The following is a 14,387-nucleotide window of genomic DNA, read 5'->3' as shown; positions in this document are numbered from 1 at the left end:
TAATAACATTCAGCATTTAACTGTAGCTGCATTCTTGAATGTTGGTAAAGAATTGTATTTATAAGTGCAAGCTTATTAATCCACAAGTTAACAATCTAGGCCTACTCAAAGTTAGTTCAAGTCTTCCATCTTGGCTTTATATGGTGCATCCGTTCACCATATCACAATTTATTTGCATCTACTTACATCAATTATTATGTTCTATTTCAAATGTATTACTTTGTTTTCTGTGAAAATCAGGCATTTTTTGCAGAAACCCAAATTTGCTATATATGCTAAAGAGCTCAGCATATGATAGGATATGTAACGTAGCAGTGTGAATTGACAAAAGCAACAGGGAGCCATGATATTACTAAATTGCATACTCCATGTATAGATTAACCATAGAATAAAGCACAACATGAGAAAATTAATAGTTTGAAGCAGTACCTCAACAGGTTCGAGGTAACCCTCGGTTTCAGCAATACATTTCTCTAGAGGAGGCAAGAGTTCGAGGACATGAGTGTTAGATAGCACATTCCATGCAGCAAGTCTGACAGTGGCTTCAACAGTACGGTGCAGATAAAGTGCTACTTGCCGGCCATATATAACGTCACCATATGATAAGGCTGCAAACTGCTCAATGAGATTCTCAACAAAAGTACTGTAGCTCTCGTGAACTTCCGTTTGGAAATTAAGTAATTTTAGGTTACAATTCTCTTGAGCTTCTGGCAAGGTAGCTGACGAAACTTGGATTTTTTCATTCTGGCCAAGCAGGGTTTTAATATTTTCTTGTCTTAACTGATCTAGATGTTGCCCATACAGTTCTTGCAAAGTTTCAAAAACATCCCTACTCTTGTCTTCAAGAACATCCATATTGGCATGCAAAGCCATTGAAAGTGCATGGAATTTCCAAACCAAAGTTGCACCAGATATTGGAGAGCTTTGAGAATCTGAGCATAGGAAAGAGAATGCTGCCTCCAGACCTAAAAGAAAAAAGAGTCCACTTTTGGCTAGATCAAGAACATCAGTTGAAGGGGTCCTCGTGTTTATCTCACCAATGCTGCATATTGCACTAAGAAACCAATGCCCAGGAAGCGGCAGTTTCTGGTGTGCCCACTCTACAAACAACGAATTACAATATGGATACCTGACAGTTGTTTCTGTTTGCTCTACATCCTCATGTATTGTTTCCAGAGCATGACCTTTTCTAGATATGTCTTGGCTATGATTATTTCTATCAATTTTCTCAGATGACTTCTTCTTGATACCTAACCATCTGTTCCTGAAATGAGAATTTAAAATCCCACTGAAAAGCAAATAGTCCCCTTCACCATATTGCCAATCAAATGATTTGAGACCCTTACTATGATGAACATAATGATGAATACAGAAGCTAAGATACTTAAGAACAGGAGCTTGGAGCAAAATATCCAATGCCTTCTCCACAGCAACTCGGTCTCCAGGTCCTGCAACCAAACACACTCCAAGCAGAGAACTGATTCTCTGCAGAATCAATGCATCAGCAGGTTTGTCAAGTACAGGCTTCATGCCTCCAACAAGAACAAGGTTATTCTCAAGCAAAGCGGGGAGGATTTTAAGCAAGTCCAAGATCAGCTGTGCATCTGCTTGTGCTAGCAAAACATTCATGGACCAGAACCCTCCACCAGAGCAACCCCAGCCAAATCCTGTCCCAGGAGCAGGTCCTCCTCTACTGAACATCTCAACAGACTGCACTACAGGCCATGCTGAGGAGACCAAGGTCATGAAAGCCGTCAGTACTCTTGTCAAATCATTCTGAGCCCACTTAACAATACCTTCCTCTAAAATCTTATCAGCCATTCCTGAATTAGATACTTGGGGGGCCTGAGTACAATTTGGGATTTTAGCTCTCTGGACAGATCTATCAACTGAAAGGGCCAGTCTAACTAATCCTTGAAGACAACTTACTGAAGCAAATGATGCATCAGCATTATTTTGTTGTCTTAAATAACAAAGACCCTTTGCTAGTGATCCACCTTCAGTAGGAAATGTTTCAAGTCCCGTGTTGTTTGAACCCAAGAAGTCGAGAAATCCATTTTTAATAATGTCAAGACCAACTTTAGGAACAAAGTGGGGCAACCATGGCAAATGATTATAGGTCCCACTCATATCATTTGCATCGTCTGGAGCAATCCTGTCAAATATACTACAGAGCATGTGCAAAATTGCTGAAATCACCCAAAGCATACAACTTGCAGATGCATCTTGCACATGGTTCCTACTCTTGTGGCCTCCAATAAGCGAAGATATGTATGGAATATTCTTTAGGCATAACCAATTTAAAGCTAAGTCAATCATTGGAACTACATGACTCCAGGACCAATATTCCACGTTATCATCAGAAAAATCCAAGGCTTGCTTTTCAAGCTGCTCCTTTGAATGAAGGATCAGTAGCCTTCGAGCTAGGGCCTCTAGGACAAGGTATGCTTCTCTTGTAATGGAAGTGAATTCACCAAGAACATTGTTTTCAATTAGCTTGTCAAATGTAGGAGGACTAAGCCACAAACACATGGCAGGAAAAAAATCTGCAAAGTATCTTATGCAAAACCCGTAGTGAATACAGACCTTCCATAAGCGTAATTGTTCAGCCATCAGGGCAGAAGTGAGTTTACAATGTTCCCTTCCAGACTTTATCCAATGCTCAAGGGTAAATGCATTTTTATACCAGTGCCACATTGCCTGCTGAAAAATTCCATGCTTCACAAAATCCAAGCAGATTTGCTTGCTAGATTGAGACAAGACCTATATTAAAGAAAAGCAACATACAGTAATTTAAGAATTGATGTCAAAGCTTCATTTGTTACAAATACAGGGAAGCAAGCAGATCCTACAATAATAAGGCCATTTCTGCAGCTTGTTGAACAGACTATATTATAAAGCAAACTTTGATTTTAAGAACTGACACTAAGAGCATCTCAGAACTAATGACATATGCAAGTATAATGTTTCACTTGAGTCATACATTTTCATCGGCTCACATAAGTAAAAAGTAACTGTTATTATTTGTTTCAAATAAATTGGTACAATCATTAGACAGTCACATAGTTTGAACGGATGATAACTGCAGCGCTTATTTAGTCATTACGATAGAGCATCAAGGAAAGTGAATAAACAACACATAGGCATGATGATGCACCAGTCATCTCAAAAAATAAATGAAATGCAGGAACTAGTGCAGCTCAAAGGCTAATCTGAGGAATAGTCAACAATTATTGAAAGAAAAACATTTACTGATCAAACTTTCTGTACCAAGCAGTCTAAGAGCTCCGGTAAGGAATTCTGGGAACTAATAAGTCGCATCAAAAAGTTATATATTAAGTTAGAGATGCAACAAACTTGACTGAAATAACCAGCTATAAAATTGAATTTGCAATGAAACCATAATGATTCTGACTTAGAGCAGTAGCTTATAGATATAAGCACAGACGACTGTAAACAAGTCTAGTTCCTACTCGTATTCTGTCATTCATTACAAATGCACCTTTTAATGTGGTGGCATAATATTGGTTGCAAATGTATGTATCAGGTTAATTCTCTGATTAGATATTGCATTTGCTCCAACACTTGCTTCTCAAGTTGATGATATTACAACTTGAAATCATCATTCCATGTCCCGAAAAACTTATAGAGATGTTGCCGTAGATATTCTCATCCACAGCCAATCTCCACATTTGGATAAACGACATCACAAGTTAATGACTGCTTCAAGAGTCTTGCCACTAATGTGCATATAAAACTTCAGCATAAACAGCAGGCTTGGTTTTAAGCATCTTCTGTATCATGCAATGGCCACTCCTGGGACCAGCACCAGATTAGGTGTTAAAGCTACATATAGCATCAGATTTGTTTCCAGCCAGACACAAATGCCCAAATGAATTAGTGAAAGTTCTCGGAAGAAGGCATGCTTTGTCTGGTACAAGTAATCCCAAGGACAAAAGAGCCCTACACTTGGTGAGTGGTTTGGTTGGATTCTACTCAAAGCAAGCACAATCAAAAGCTAACTCCTTCAAAACAACAAAACTATGGCAGTAAGCCACATCATATATCCAATAGGCAACAGTATGACAGAAATTCATTCTGGAACATACACCAATGAGTAAAAATGAAGGGCAATTACTGCATATACACTAGCATGACTCCAGAGTTCCAAAAGCTACAGATGGAAATCAGCACAAGGGCATATGCGCATCACTCACCATGATGCTTGAAAATTTTATATATGACACATTATTTATAATTCAAAGCAGAATCTAAGGTTTATAACAACAAATGCTATTTTACAGATCATACATAAAATAAGGGCAGAAGTTAACCTTTAGAAGAATAACTGCTTTTATATGAGACGGATGAATTTCCACCATGCTTTGCTTGGTGAACATATCAATAATGGTCCGAATAAGCCTTGGACATCTTATAATAGCATCAGCACATGTTGGGGAATGCCTGGCTAAAGCAACAAGTACTGAGACAAGGCATTCTTGTAAAGTTGGAAGAGGGTCCATCTGGATCAAAAGAATGATATTCAAACGATCACTCAGGTTAATAAGTACAGGTTTTTCAAATATAAAGTGAAAAAAGGAAATATAAAAGCTGTTCAACCATGCCAAGTTTAGTCGAATAATTTATTTTGTGAAGTACTCATTATGCATCTGAAACACTGTTAAATGGTACCAGCTAAATTCCATCCCAAATTGGGACTTGCTGAAACTAAGAAGATGTTTTGGTAACAGAACCACTAAAACCAACTACCTAACTGATGAGTTGGTTATAAATGGCCAAACCATTTGGACCGTGAAAAACATTCAAGCTGACTTCAAAAAATGGAGTCTCAAATGGTCTCAATCTGAATAATAGTTCTCCAAAAACAACCTAGATGGCATGATTAACTTTTTAAGCATGTACACAACTAGAATATACAAGTTCCCTAACAGGAAAAGGCCTAAGAACAACCCAAATAATCACAACACAGGAAATGCAAATATACTAAGACATGGAAATGAGTTTTTTTCCAATGAAGGTGCAGGTGAGTTCGTTGGTCCAAATCCAAATGAGTTCAATGAAAAATCTAAATTTTTGTCCGAATACATTAGAAATAAACCAAGTAGATAAAGGGATACTGGAACTAGCAGAATAACGCATTCACGATAACATATATAGATAGTTAAACTGCAATGTGCAAAACAGAAACAAAAAAAGACCATAAGCATGCCAACCTCCATAAGGTAGCAAATTCTTGGAAGTATTCCCATCCTAATGAGACCAGCAGCAATATCTTGTCCAGCCACAACAATGTCATCTTGGATGGTATGTCTCCCCTCACTCCCATCATCCTCATTCTTGTCAGCATAAGGAATTATATTTGAAGGTTTTGTATTGTACTTCCAATATCCACCATGAAGAAAACCACCATCAACCTCAGGTCTCGTCCGAAATACAGGAGCCGTGCAAATATTTTTTTCATGAGTAGCTGATTTCTGGAAACAGAAGGCATAAGTCAAATTAACAAGAAACATTAGTTAAAAGTAAACCTTCAGATAAGATAAGTTCTACCTCTTTGATATTGAAGAAATTCTCATTTATCTCACAGCTCAATATTGACTGCATCACCTTGGCACAAGCCAAAACCACAGAGTCATGGTTATCATCCAAAGCAATCCTGTAGGTGTGCTTAAAAATCAAGCATTGTGAACACATATAGACATATATAATTATTAATTCATTATAGAAAGATACAAATGTCTTCATGAAACAAAACATTTTTCCAGGATATGTATTTTAGAGCAACTCTGAGCACTTATAATAGTTATCCTGTATTTTAGAGCAACTCTGAGCACTTATAATAATTGCATTTCTAAGATAACAACATCCTCTAGCTTTATAAACTATGCAATCAGAGAGAATGATTTTAATATAAAAGCTAGAAGCTGCAAGCATGACAGAATGGAATAAATGAAAAGCCACAAGCACATGGAGGTAAGATTGCTGCGAAAAACACATCGATAGATAAAGGAGAATTATATATATATATATATATATATATATATATATATATATATATTGTTTACATAAATTCCATTACCATAAAAGAACTCCTCATATATCATGGGAGAAGGAAAAGAAAAAACAAATCTCGCCACACACATCGGTTCTATCATTTTTCTCATTTATCAAAATGTACTACCCAAAACCTACAACAACAACAATGACAATGATGACGACAACAAACAACAAGAACCACAACAATGAAAGCCCTATATCTCTAGAAATATTGGGACTTCTTAACAAGCTAGTAAACCACATGTCAGATGCTGTTAAGAATTCCTGTAGTACAATTAGATCTGCATTCCTCCACCATTTGGAGAAAAGACAAGGGGGAGAAAAAACTTGCCTTCTATACTTAGCTAACACCTAAACTCCTCTCTTCAAGTTCATATGATACTTGCTGAAGCAATCCTTTTAGAAACACTTTGCCATGCTATTCTGATTATTGTCTTTAAAATCTTTTCTAATCTTTCATATAATTGGTGATTCTACCCCTCCAGGTTTTGCACATTTGTGTTAAACTTACCTTCCAAATATGATTGATCTTGTATTGGACGCACAAATTATGATGGCCTCAAATGGTGTTTGGTATAAGTCATCCTTGAAATACAAGTCTTATACTGAAGGAAAAACATATTGGTGTATCAAAAATGGGTGCTAGAGAAGTCCATGGAGATTAGCATTAGGTGACATACATATATAAGAAAACAATGAAGGGGAAAAAATGCCTCATAGACCAGCAACTAATGAAACACATGTAACTAGAATGAGGTCACTTTCATCGTACTCAGAACAGCACCTAGGTGCCTGGTTACAGTAGGCAGCACAGTCATTGCTCACTTAATGTTTGGTTGGTCTAAGCAACCACTACAGGTCCAACTAATAGTTACATATGCACTTCATTTTTCAGGAATTCTGGACTGCCAACACTTTTAGACACTTGATCATGACATTATAAGGTATTTAAGTATATATATGAATGTCTCCATGTGTACATGTGCATATGTATCATATTATATACTAAAGTATACAAACACTTAACAATATAGAATAATGTATACTTTTCTTCTTCCTCCTAACCTACCACTCCTCTTTAAAATATCAACTCCAGCAATTTCTTTTTCTTCTTACCCATTTCTGCTTTTCCTCCTGCTTTCCTCTTTCTCCTTTTTAACCTTGCTTTATTCAATCAAAGCAAAGCTGTCTCTCCTCTTGTTTTCCCTGTTTGTTTATAATTTGCTCAATTCTCCTAATGCTATGGCCTTCATCCTATGGATTGTTCTTTAAAGTATTTCCTTTATTCTTTTATTTCTTCACCTTTTCTACCTCTTTATACATCCTTCTCCCTTCTTCCTTTTACCACTTCTTCCTCTCCTTTTTACTTTCCTCTTGTTCCAAATATTTTTGCTTAAAATATGCTCAGAAGTCAGATCTATAAGTTTCATTTTGTAAATCTAGTTGACATAGTTAAAGTTCAAATTCGATGCCATTACCGATTCAACTAAGAAATATAGGAAATAATTTACACAAATTTGAATTCTTAATTGGACATCCTTCAGTGCAGTTGATTCTTTTCCTATGATAATATGTAATTATTATCTTAATTCTTAATTCTTCAGTTTCATTCCACGTTCATAATATGTAATTGTTAATTGAAAGTAAAAACTGCACTAGTTAATTGTTTTTCTAAGATAATAATGTTAATTTCTTTTCTAGACTTTGTAAAATATGCATGGTAGTCAAAGTGTTCTAGATGATGATGTGCTAACAGAACAAAAGCTTTTTTTTCTCCTTTCATTGTGTATTGTCACTTTAGGGTGATAATATTTTCATGAAGAAACTGGCAAATTAACAGATTAAGATTTGCTCTTAATAATACTTCAATCCTTTTCTTATGCATATATACACACACAATTTTGCTTGCAAGCACTGCTACCTAGACTACTAGGGAGTGCCAAGAAGCTCAAGAGTCCTTCTGCACAGTGATCACCTTGACATACTTGGCTATGCTTGAAGCTTATAATAATGTATATGATTGGTTAAGACTAGAGTGACATTAAGAAGTCCCATCTGCCTGGGGACAGCCCTGACAACTTTGTGGTTATGCTTGCAGTTTGTGATGATATGTATTACTGGTAAACACTCAAAAGTAACTGAGAAGGAAATCTGCGAAAAAGCTAAAATCAGCCGGTGGGGGACAGGTTGTCATAGTTAAAATATAAAAGGAGTTGCTGAAGGAATTTACTTAGAACAGAAATTAGAAGGGATGAAGTAATACCACCAAAAGGATGAAAAAAATATGAGTAATATATTCAGACACTAAAGTAAAGATAACTTATAAACGGATGCAGAAGAGTCAACTATAAGCCTTAACCATCAAAAAGCAGGAAAAAAAAATCTAATTGATACTTTTTCCAAAAAAACAAGTCAATACATTCTCCATAGCCTGTCATATTCTCAACAACCATCATGGTGAAACCTCAAAAGACAGCAACCTGAAGTAGAACAGCTGAACAAGCTATTGTCAGTAACATGAAAAATTGTTTGATGTTTACCTAAGTGATAAAGCCAGTTGAGGTTCAGGGCCAAGGGCAAAAGCCCAAACAGCTTGCCAATCAACCAATCTGTCAACAGGATTCATGTCCATATTATACCCAGAATCCTTGCTTTGCAAGTTTTGTAAAGCCTTGTTAAGAACAGAAGCAAGCAGCTGTAAAGCAAGTGCTCGTTGTCCAGGTACCTGAAATTTAAACACAGGCTTGAGAAAAACATGAACATCTGAGGGTATATATGAGAAGAATATACTACAGCACTGCTGACACCCCATGCATTAATAGGTGTAGAATATGTATCATCAAAAAAGGAAAAATTGGTCAATTTACAAAATAGGATATGATTCTGTTAATTAAAAAAATAAATAGAACGTAGATTAACTCCAGTATTACATTAGAACTATAAGATGCAGAAAATGATGGTAATTTGTCAGCAAATGACAAGTTAAAGCATGTTTTTTGATTAAAATTAATAGAATGAAAGTGAAACTAAGCTAAATTCATACAACCTGAACCAAGTCGCAGCTTGTGTGGATAATGAAATATGCCTTTATTTTCAAGAAAGCAAAGAACATATGAGGTACAAGATGAGATGGATTTTGCGTATAAATAGGTAAATAGATAGATGCACATATAATGATTAACCTTCTTCATCAATCACTGTCCAACAAAAGAACACATCCCTGGTGGGGTTATGATTCTTCAAAGACAAGCTTTGGTATTGAGCCATGAAATGACGATGAAGTCCAATAAGCTGCTTTTGGAAGAATGTCAATCACATGTTACAGAAGGCACCATCCCTCTTTGGTTTTCACCTTCAAAATCCTCCACCCACCCAGCTTCTGATTAAAAACTAAGCTATATCCTTTCATCTAACTTTTTTCCAGGCAAAGAATTTTTCGATCATCATCATCACCTACTCATTGATCAACCATCTTCAATGATGGAGATTCTTATATCTTGCAAAGACTTCAACTATGGTCTGACATTACCACGGATAGAATAAATAATGCATCAATATCTTGCACGAGAACTATAGCACTCAAAGCCATATGGGAATTTGTTATAAAACCAGACAAAAAATACAGTCAGAAAGGTGTCAGGTCCAAACAGCTTGAACCAGGTGTTCCAGGTACTATAATCAGGAAATGTCAAAATAAGTTAATGATATCAGAAATCAATGTTTTTATTTCAACAGCTTATAGTGAATATTGACTAGGAGATAGAACATAAGGTTGGCAAGTTGGCATGTGATTTGTCAAGGTATATGTGTTAGTTATTTCTAGCAACACAACCCCTCATTTAATTTTTTTGAACATTCACAACATCAATTCATGTTCTATTTTAGTTGCAGTTAAAATCTAACCGATATTTGTAACTCAATGGAGTACTTCTGTATGACACCCTAAAAATTTAGGTTTGCTTCCCATTCTCTAAAAAAATAGAATGAAAGAAAAGAGAAGAGAAGAAGAAAAAGGAAAACTTATGTCCAAGTCACCTTAATCTGCTAAACGACCCAAATATTTGTCACAAAAAGAATAGTTAAGCCAGCCCATGTGGTCATGAAGAGGAACCAACTGAAAAGGGGACCAACAATGACAAAACCTGGTGCAAATGTCCTTTCTGCTTTAAGCTCAAATAAAATGTCTCTCATTGACCATCATGGTTCATGTCAGAGTTGGTAATCAATCCCTCATAACCATGGATTTAGAAGTAAAACTACCATTCCATTTATGGAATGCATACTAGCATATTCATATAGTAGACAGTCAACAATGCATGTTATCATCTACTGTATCATCCACAGGGAAGGGCTATTTAGGCAGTAAGATGCAAGTAAAACATATATGGCTTGTATTGTATAAGTGCAAAACTGACCATGCTCCGAATAAGTGCTACTGCTTCATTAATTGTATATCCCACGGCAGCAGGATCACCCTCAGTTCGAAGGAAGTCACGTTCAGCTACATTCTCAACATTATACTGACCTACACAGGAAACAACCACCATTACATGGAAAAATTATTGATATCAAGTAAAGCAAAACCCGAGTATGCATGGGCTGTAGAAAAGAAAATGTCAGGACATGCTTAACCAACCAAAGTTTCAGTATGTCCCTTTCTCATCATTGTTGCTGAGAGAAACAAATCCATGATATAAAGCATAATGCATGGTGCCAAATAACACTTCTCGGAGAACTAAATCTAGGATGATTTCTTGCTAAATGACTGAACAGGGTCGTATTGAAGGCAACCAAGATCATCAAACATTCCAAAGGAGATGCAAAAAGTAGAAGGGATGAAAACGAAAACAACAACCAACTCACGGTAGCGGTTCCACACTAGAGGAAATTGACATCAAACAAAAAGGAAACTAGAGCAGTGGGACAAATAGAATATGAGCTGGACCCAGGGACAGCCATCCACCAATAAGAACCAACCATTCTGGGTATCTTCAGACAATTTTTTCCACTGTTACAAATCCTCAAAAAAAAAACCTGTGCAGCATATTGCTGGCCATACGTTCTGTCTGATGTGATATGCACATATAATTTGTGAAAGAGAAATAATCATAATTTTGCCGACAAATTCTATGAAAATGGCCCAAGCAAACAGAGGTGCAATCTTTAAAAAGAGCGATATGGGCACTGAATGCCAATAAATTATAAGCATATGCAGTGAAGAAACAAATGCTCCACCAGCACAAAGGATCAATAACAAACAGAAAATGTACTACAATGTCTTATACTCTGTTGTTGCCGTTAATTGCCTTTAAAAACATGGTGGACACGTCATGTGCCAAGAAAAAAAGTGACAAAGTCCAAAAAAACCAAAAATTCACCCACTCAGAAAAAGAGGCATGTCAGTATAAACTACAAAGCTATAACTAGACTGACCACCAATCCCATCAAATGGCAATGCCCACAGCTTCAATCAGCACCATTTCGCAACATCTTATTGAGAATGGACTAAATAAAGTATTATCAACACAAGGTAAAGTGTCTGTTTCTCTAAACGCTAATGCATAGCTACCTTAGTTTATATATATAAGGTATCTTTTCTAGATAACAAAATCCTCGCAAGGAAATGTAAAGTCAATTACAAATATTCAATTGAGTGTGAAAATGAGACAAAGGATGCTTTCGACGTAATAAAAATACAAAGCTTACCATTATATTGTTTTTGAGTAAAATCAGTTTCCATAACATTTCCTTCCAAGGAAAACCTCAATCCCCTAACCTTCTCAACTCTCTCTCTCCAAACCTTCCATGAGATGTTGCTATGTTCACCGAATGGGAGCCAAATACCAGGAGGAACAGCCGATGTCAAACTCTTCCCACCTCCAACTGGCTTAGCACTTCCCAGATCATGCCATCCCCCTTCCCGTTTCAAGTCAGAACCTTTCTTTCTCCCTAACTTGTCTTGCCCACGCTTCTTTAGCATCTCTATCAGGGAAGGATCCATCTTCTCCATTATCTCCGCCTGTGCCTCCACAATCTCGTCCGCTGACATCTGCTTCAGCCGATCAAGATTCTCCGCATCAATGTCATCCATGAGAGACAGAGACCCCCGACCACCAGGTACTGATGTTTCAAACTCGATACCCATGGGAACAGGTTTTTGTTCGGCTCTTGAAGCGGTTTCATCCATGAGAGACGGCGATCCCTGATTGCTGGGCTTTTGCTCGACTCTGGTCGTGTGCTCAGTCTGGGAATTCCTGCGCAGCAACTCTTCGGGAGGTGAAGTAGTTAAAGGTGAAGATTCTTTCTTTGCTTCTTCTCTATTAGCAGCATTCACCTCTCCTGCTTTTCTTGCAATGCCGTTCGTTTCCTTTTTCTTTGATTGAGGCATATCAGCGTTATTCTCTGGCATGAGTTCCTTCCACTTGCTGAAGTCCAAGCCCTTCTTCTCCTTCCTCTGGATAGGGTTCGCGAGGGATGCTATCGGGTCATAATTCGTCTCATCCGTGTCCTCCTCCATGCCGTCCTCGGCGGCGGCATCCGGCAAGGAGCTCGCCGGGGCCCAGTGCTGGGATATTCAGGAAAAGGACTAGTTAGTGAGTCGGTGACAAGAAAAAATTGGAACAAACAAAAGGATTTTTTGGGGGGTTTGGGAGGGCGGTTAGGGATTTGTACCGGGCCGTGAGAGCGGTGGCGGGCGACGGGGAAAGGAAGGACAGTGGGTTGGGGGAAGGAGACCGGGGGCTTCTGCTGGGGTTTATAGTCATCGGACGACGGGAAACCCTTCTCGACGATGCTGCCGACGAGGCCCGGCGCGTGGTGGAGCTCTTCGACTCTCTGCTTCAGAGAGACGGCCGTGCCCTTGATCTCCACTACTTTCTTCTTCTTGGAAGAAGAAGAAGGAGGCCGCGTCTTCTTAGCTTTCTCCGCCGCTTCCATCGACTTCTTTTGTTCCCTTCGGTTCTTTTCGCCTTTTTTTCTTTTTCCCGAAGGAGAAATCGCGTCTTATGCTCTCAAGAATGTGGCAACGACATGGCGGCGCGTGCGGCAGTGCGAGGACTTAAGGGAGAGGCGAGAACGGCCGCGCGGCCCCTTCGGGACTTCTTGAAGCGTGGTTTCCTTCCCTTTTTCTCCTCCGCTCGGGAGAGTCGGCGTTATCCCTTGGTAAGAACGCCGCCTTTCCCTCGGATTACAGTGCAACGACTGATGGTCATGTCGGTGAAAATATTATTTTTTAGTCGCCATGGATGTCCATGTATCAAATAATAGGTTTTTTAAAAAAAAATTTCATTTTGCAGTATTTGACATTTGAGATCAATGCCCTGTTATCTATCATTTTTTCTCAAAATATACTATTTTCAGTTATCGTGCCAGTATTAATTTTATGTATTATGTAATAGGTTTTTTTTTGCTTCAATACTTTTTTAAAAATTTAAATTTACGTGAATATCCTCTTAAAATTTATATTTATTTTTATACAGTTATAAAACACTGTTTTTGTATAAATACTCCTTCTTCTAACACTATTAATAAAAATCATATTTATTTTAATTAAAAATAAAATAAATTTTTAAAATTATTTTTTTGTACTTCATCACGATCGTCTTATAAATTTTTTTTTGCATATCCGTCCATTAAAAATATTTTAGTATTTTAATTTAAAATCGTTAATTTGTTAATGACGTTAGATAACGTGGGTATATATGCACTAACAACGATAAAAAAATGAGTAGAACAATAAAATAAGTATTTTACGAGAGTATATATGCAAATATCAATTTTGAAAGAGTATTCATATAAAATTCAATATTTAGGAAGGTATTCATGCAAAAAATTCTCAGTAATATATAGTCCTTTTTGAATTTTAAGATTCATTGTGAAAAAATAGAGTCGTATGTTCCTTGATGGATTTTGATCATCCCTAACCTTTAGTAGAATGGTGTAAAATTTTGTTTCCATGATGGCAAAAACCAAGTCTTGGTTCAATTGTTTTGAGTTGGCTATAGGCATAACCTTGCTAGAATAAAGAAGAAGAAAATTTGTCCAAGTTTTCAATTATCCTCCACTAATCTAAATTTGAATTCTGCATGGCCCCGTTGCTTTTGTGGTAGGGGCTATGCATTGAACTTGTTCTTGTAGCTACATATGTAACGCCACTACATGTGGATTGCTTTGTGATATATAGGAACCTGAGGTGTTCAATCATACTCTAGCCCCTAAAACTCTTAGGGCTCGTTTGGTTCGCGGGAAGCATTTTCCTTCCTAGGAATATGATTCCTGGGAAACAAATTCCTAGGAAGAGGATGCCTAGG

General features: G+C 37.3%; 1 protein-coding gene across 1 annotated transcript in view; it reads right to left on the bottom strand.

Annotated features, from left to right (window-relative positions):
* LOC103718658 (transcriptional elongation regulator MINIYO) overlaps positions 1-13,189 on the bottom strand; it is a 14,281-nt gene extending 1,092 nt beyond the window's left edge. The window contains exons 1-8 of the mRNA XM_039129258.1: positions 12,751-13,189; positions 11,785-12,643; positions 10,494-10,603; positions 8,619-8,803; positions 5,572-5,677; positions 5,235-5,495; positions 4,335-4,523; positions 430-2,763 (exon numbers count right to left, since the gene is read on the bottom strand). Coding sequence (XP_038985186.1) covers positions 430-2,763; positions 4,335-4,523; positions 5,235-5,495; positions 5,572-5,677; positions 8,619-8,803; positions 10,494-10,603; positions 11,785-12,643; positions 12,751-13,014 — 4,308 coding nt within the window. The 5' untranslated portion in view covers positions 13,015-13,189. The remainder of the gene's footprint in view (positions 1-429; positions 2,764-4,334; positions 4,524-5,234; positions 5,496-5,571; positions 5,678-8,618; positions 8,804-10,493; positions 10,604-11,784; positions 12,644-12,750) is intronic.
* Positions 13,190-14,387: the final 1,198 nt, after the last annotated feature.

Source organism: Phoenix dactylifera, chromosome 8, assembly GCF_009389715.1.
Source record: "Phoenix dactylifera cultivar Barhee BC4 chromosome 8, palm_55x_up_171113_PBpolish2nd_filt_p, whole genome shotgun sequence".
Lineage (NCBI taxonomy): Eukaryota > Viridiplantae > Streptophyta > Magnoliopsida > Arecales > Arecaceae > Phoenix > Phoenix dactylifera.
Note: the sequence above shows the minus strand (reverse complement) of the source record. Positions and strands in the feature narration are given on the sequence as shown.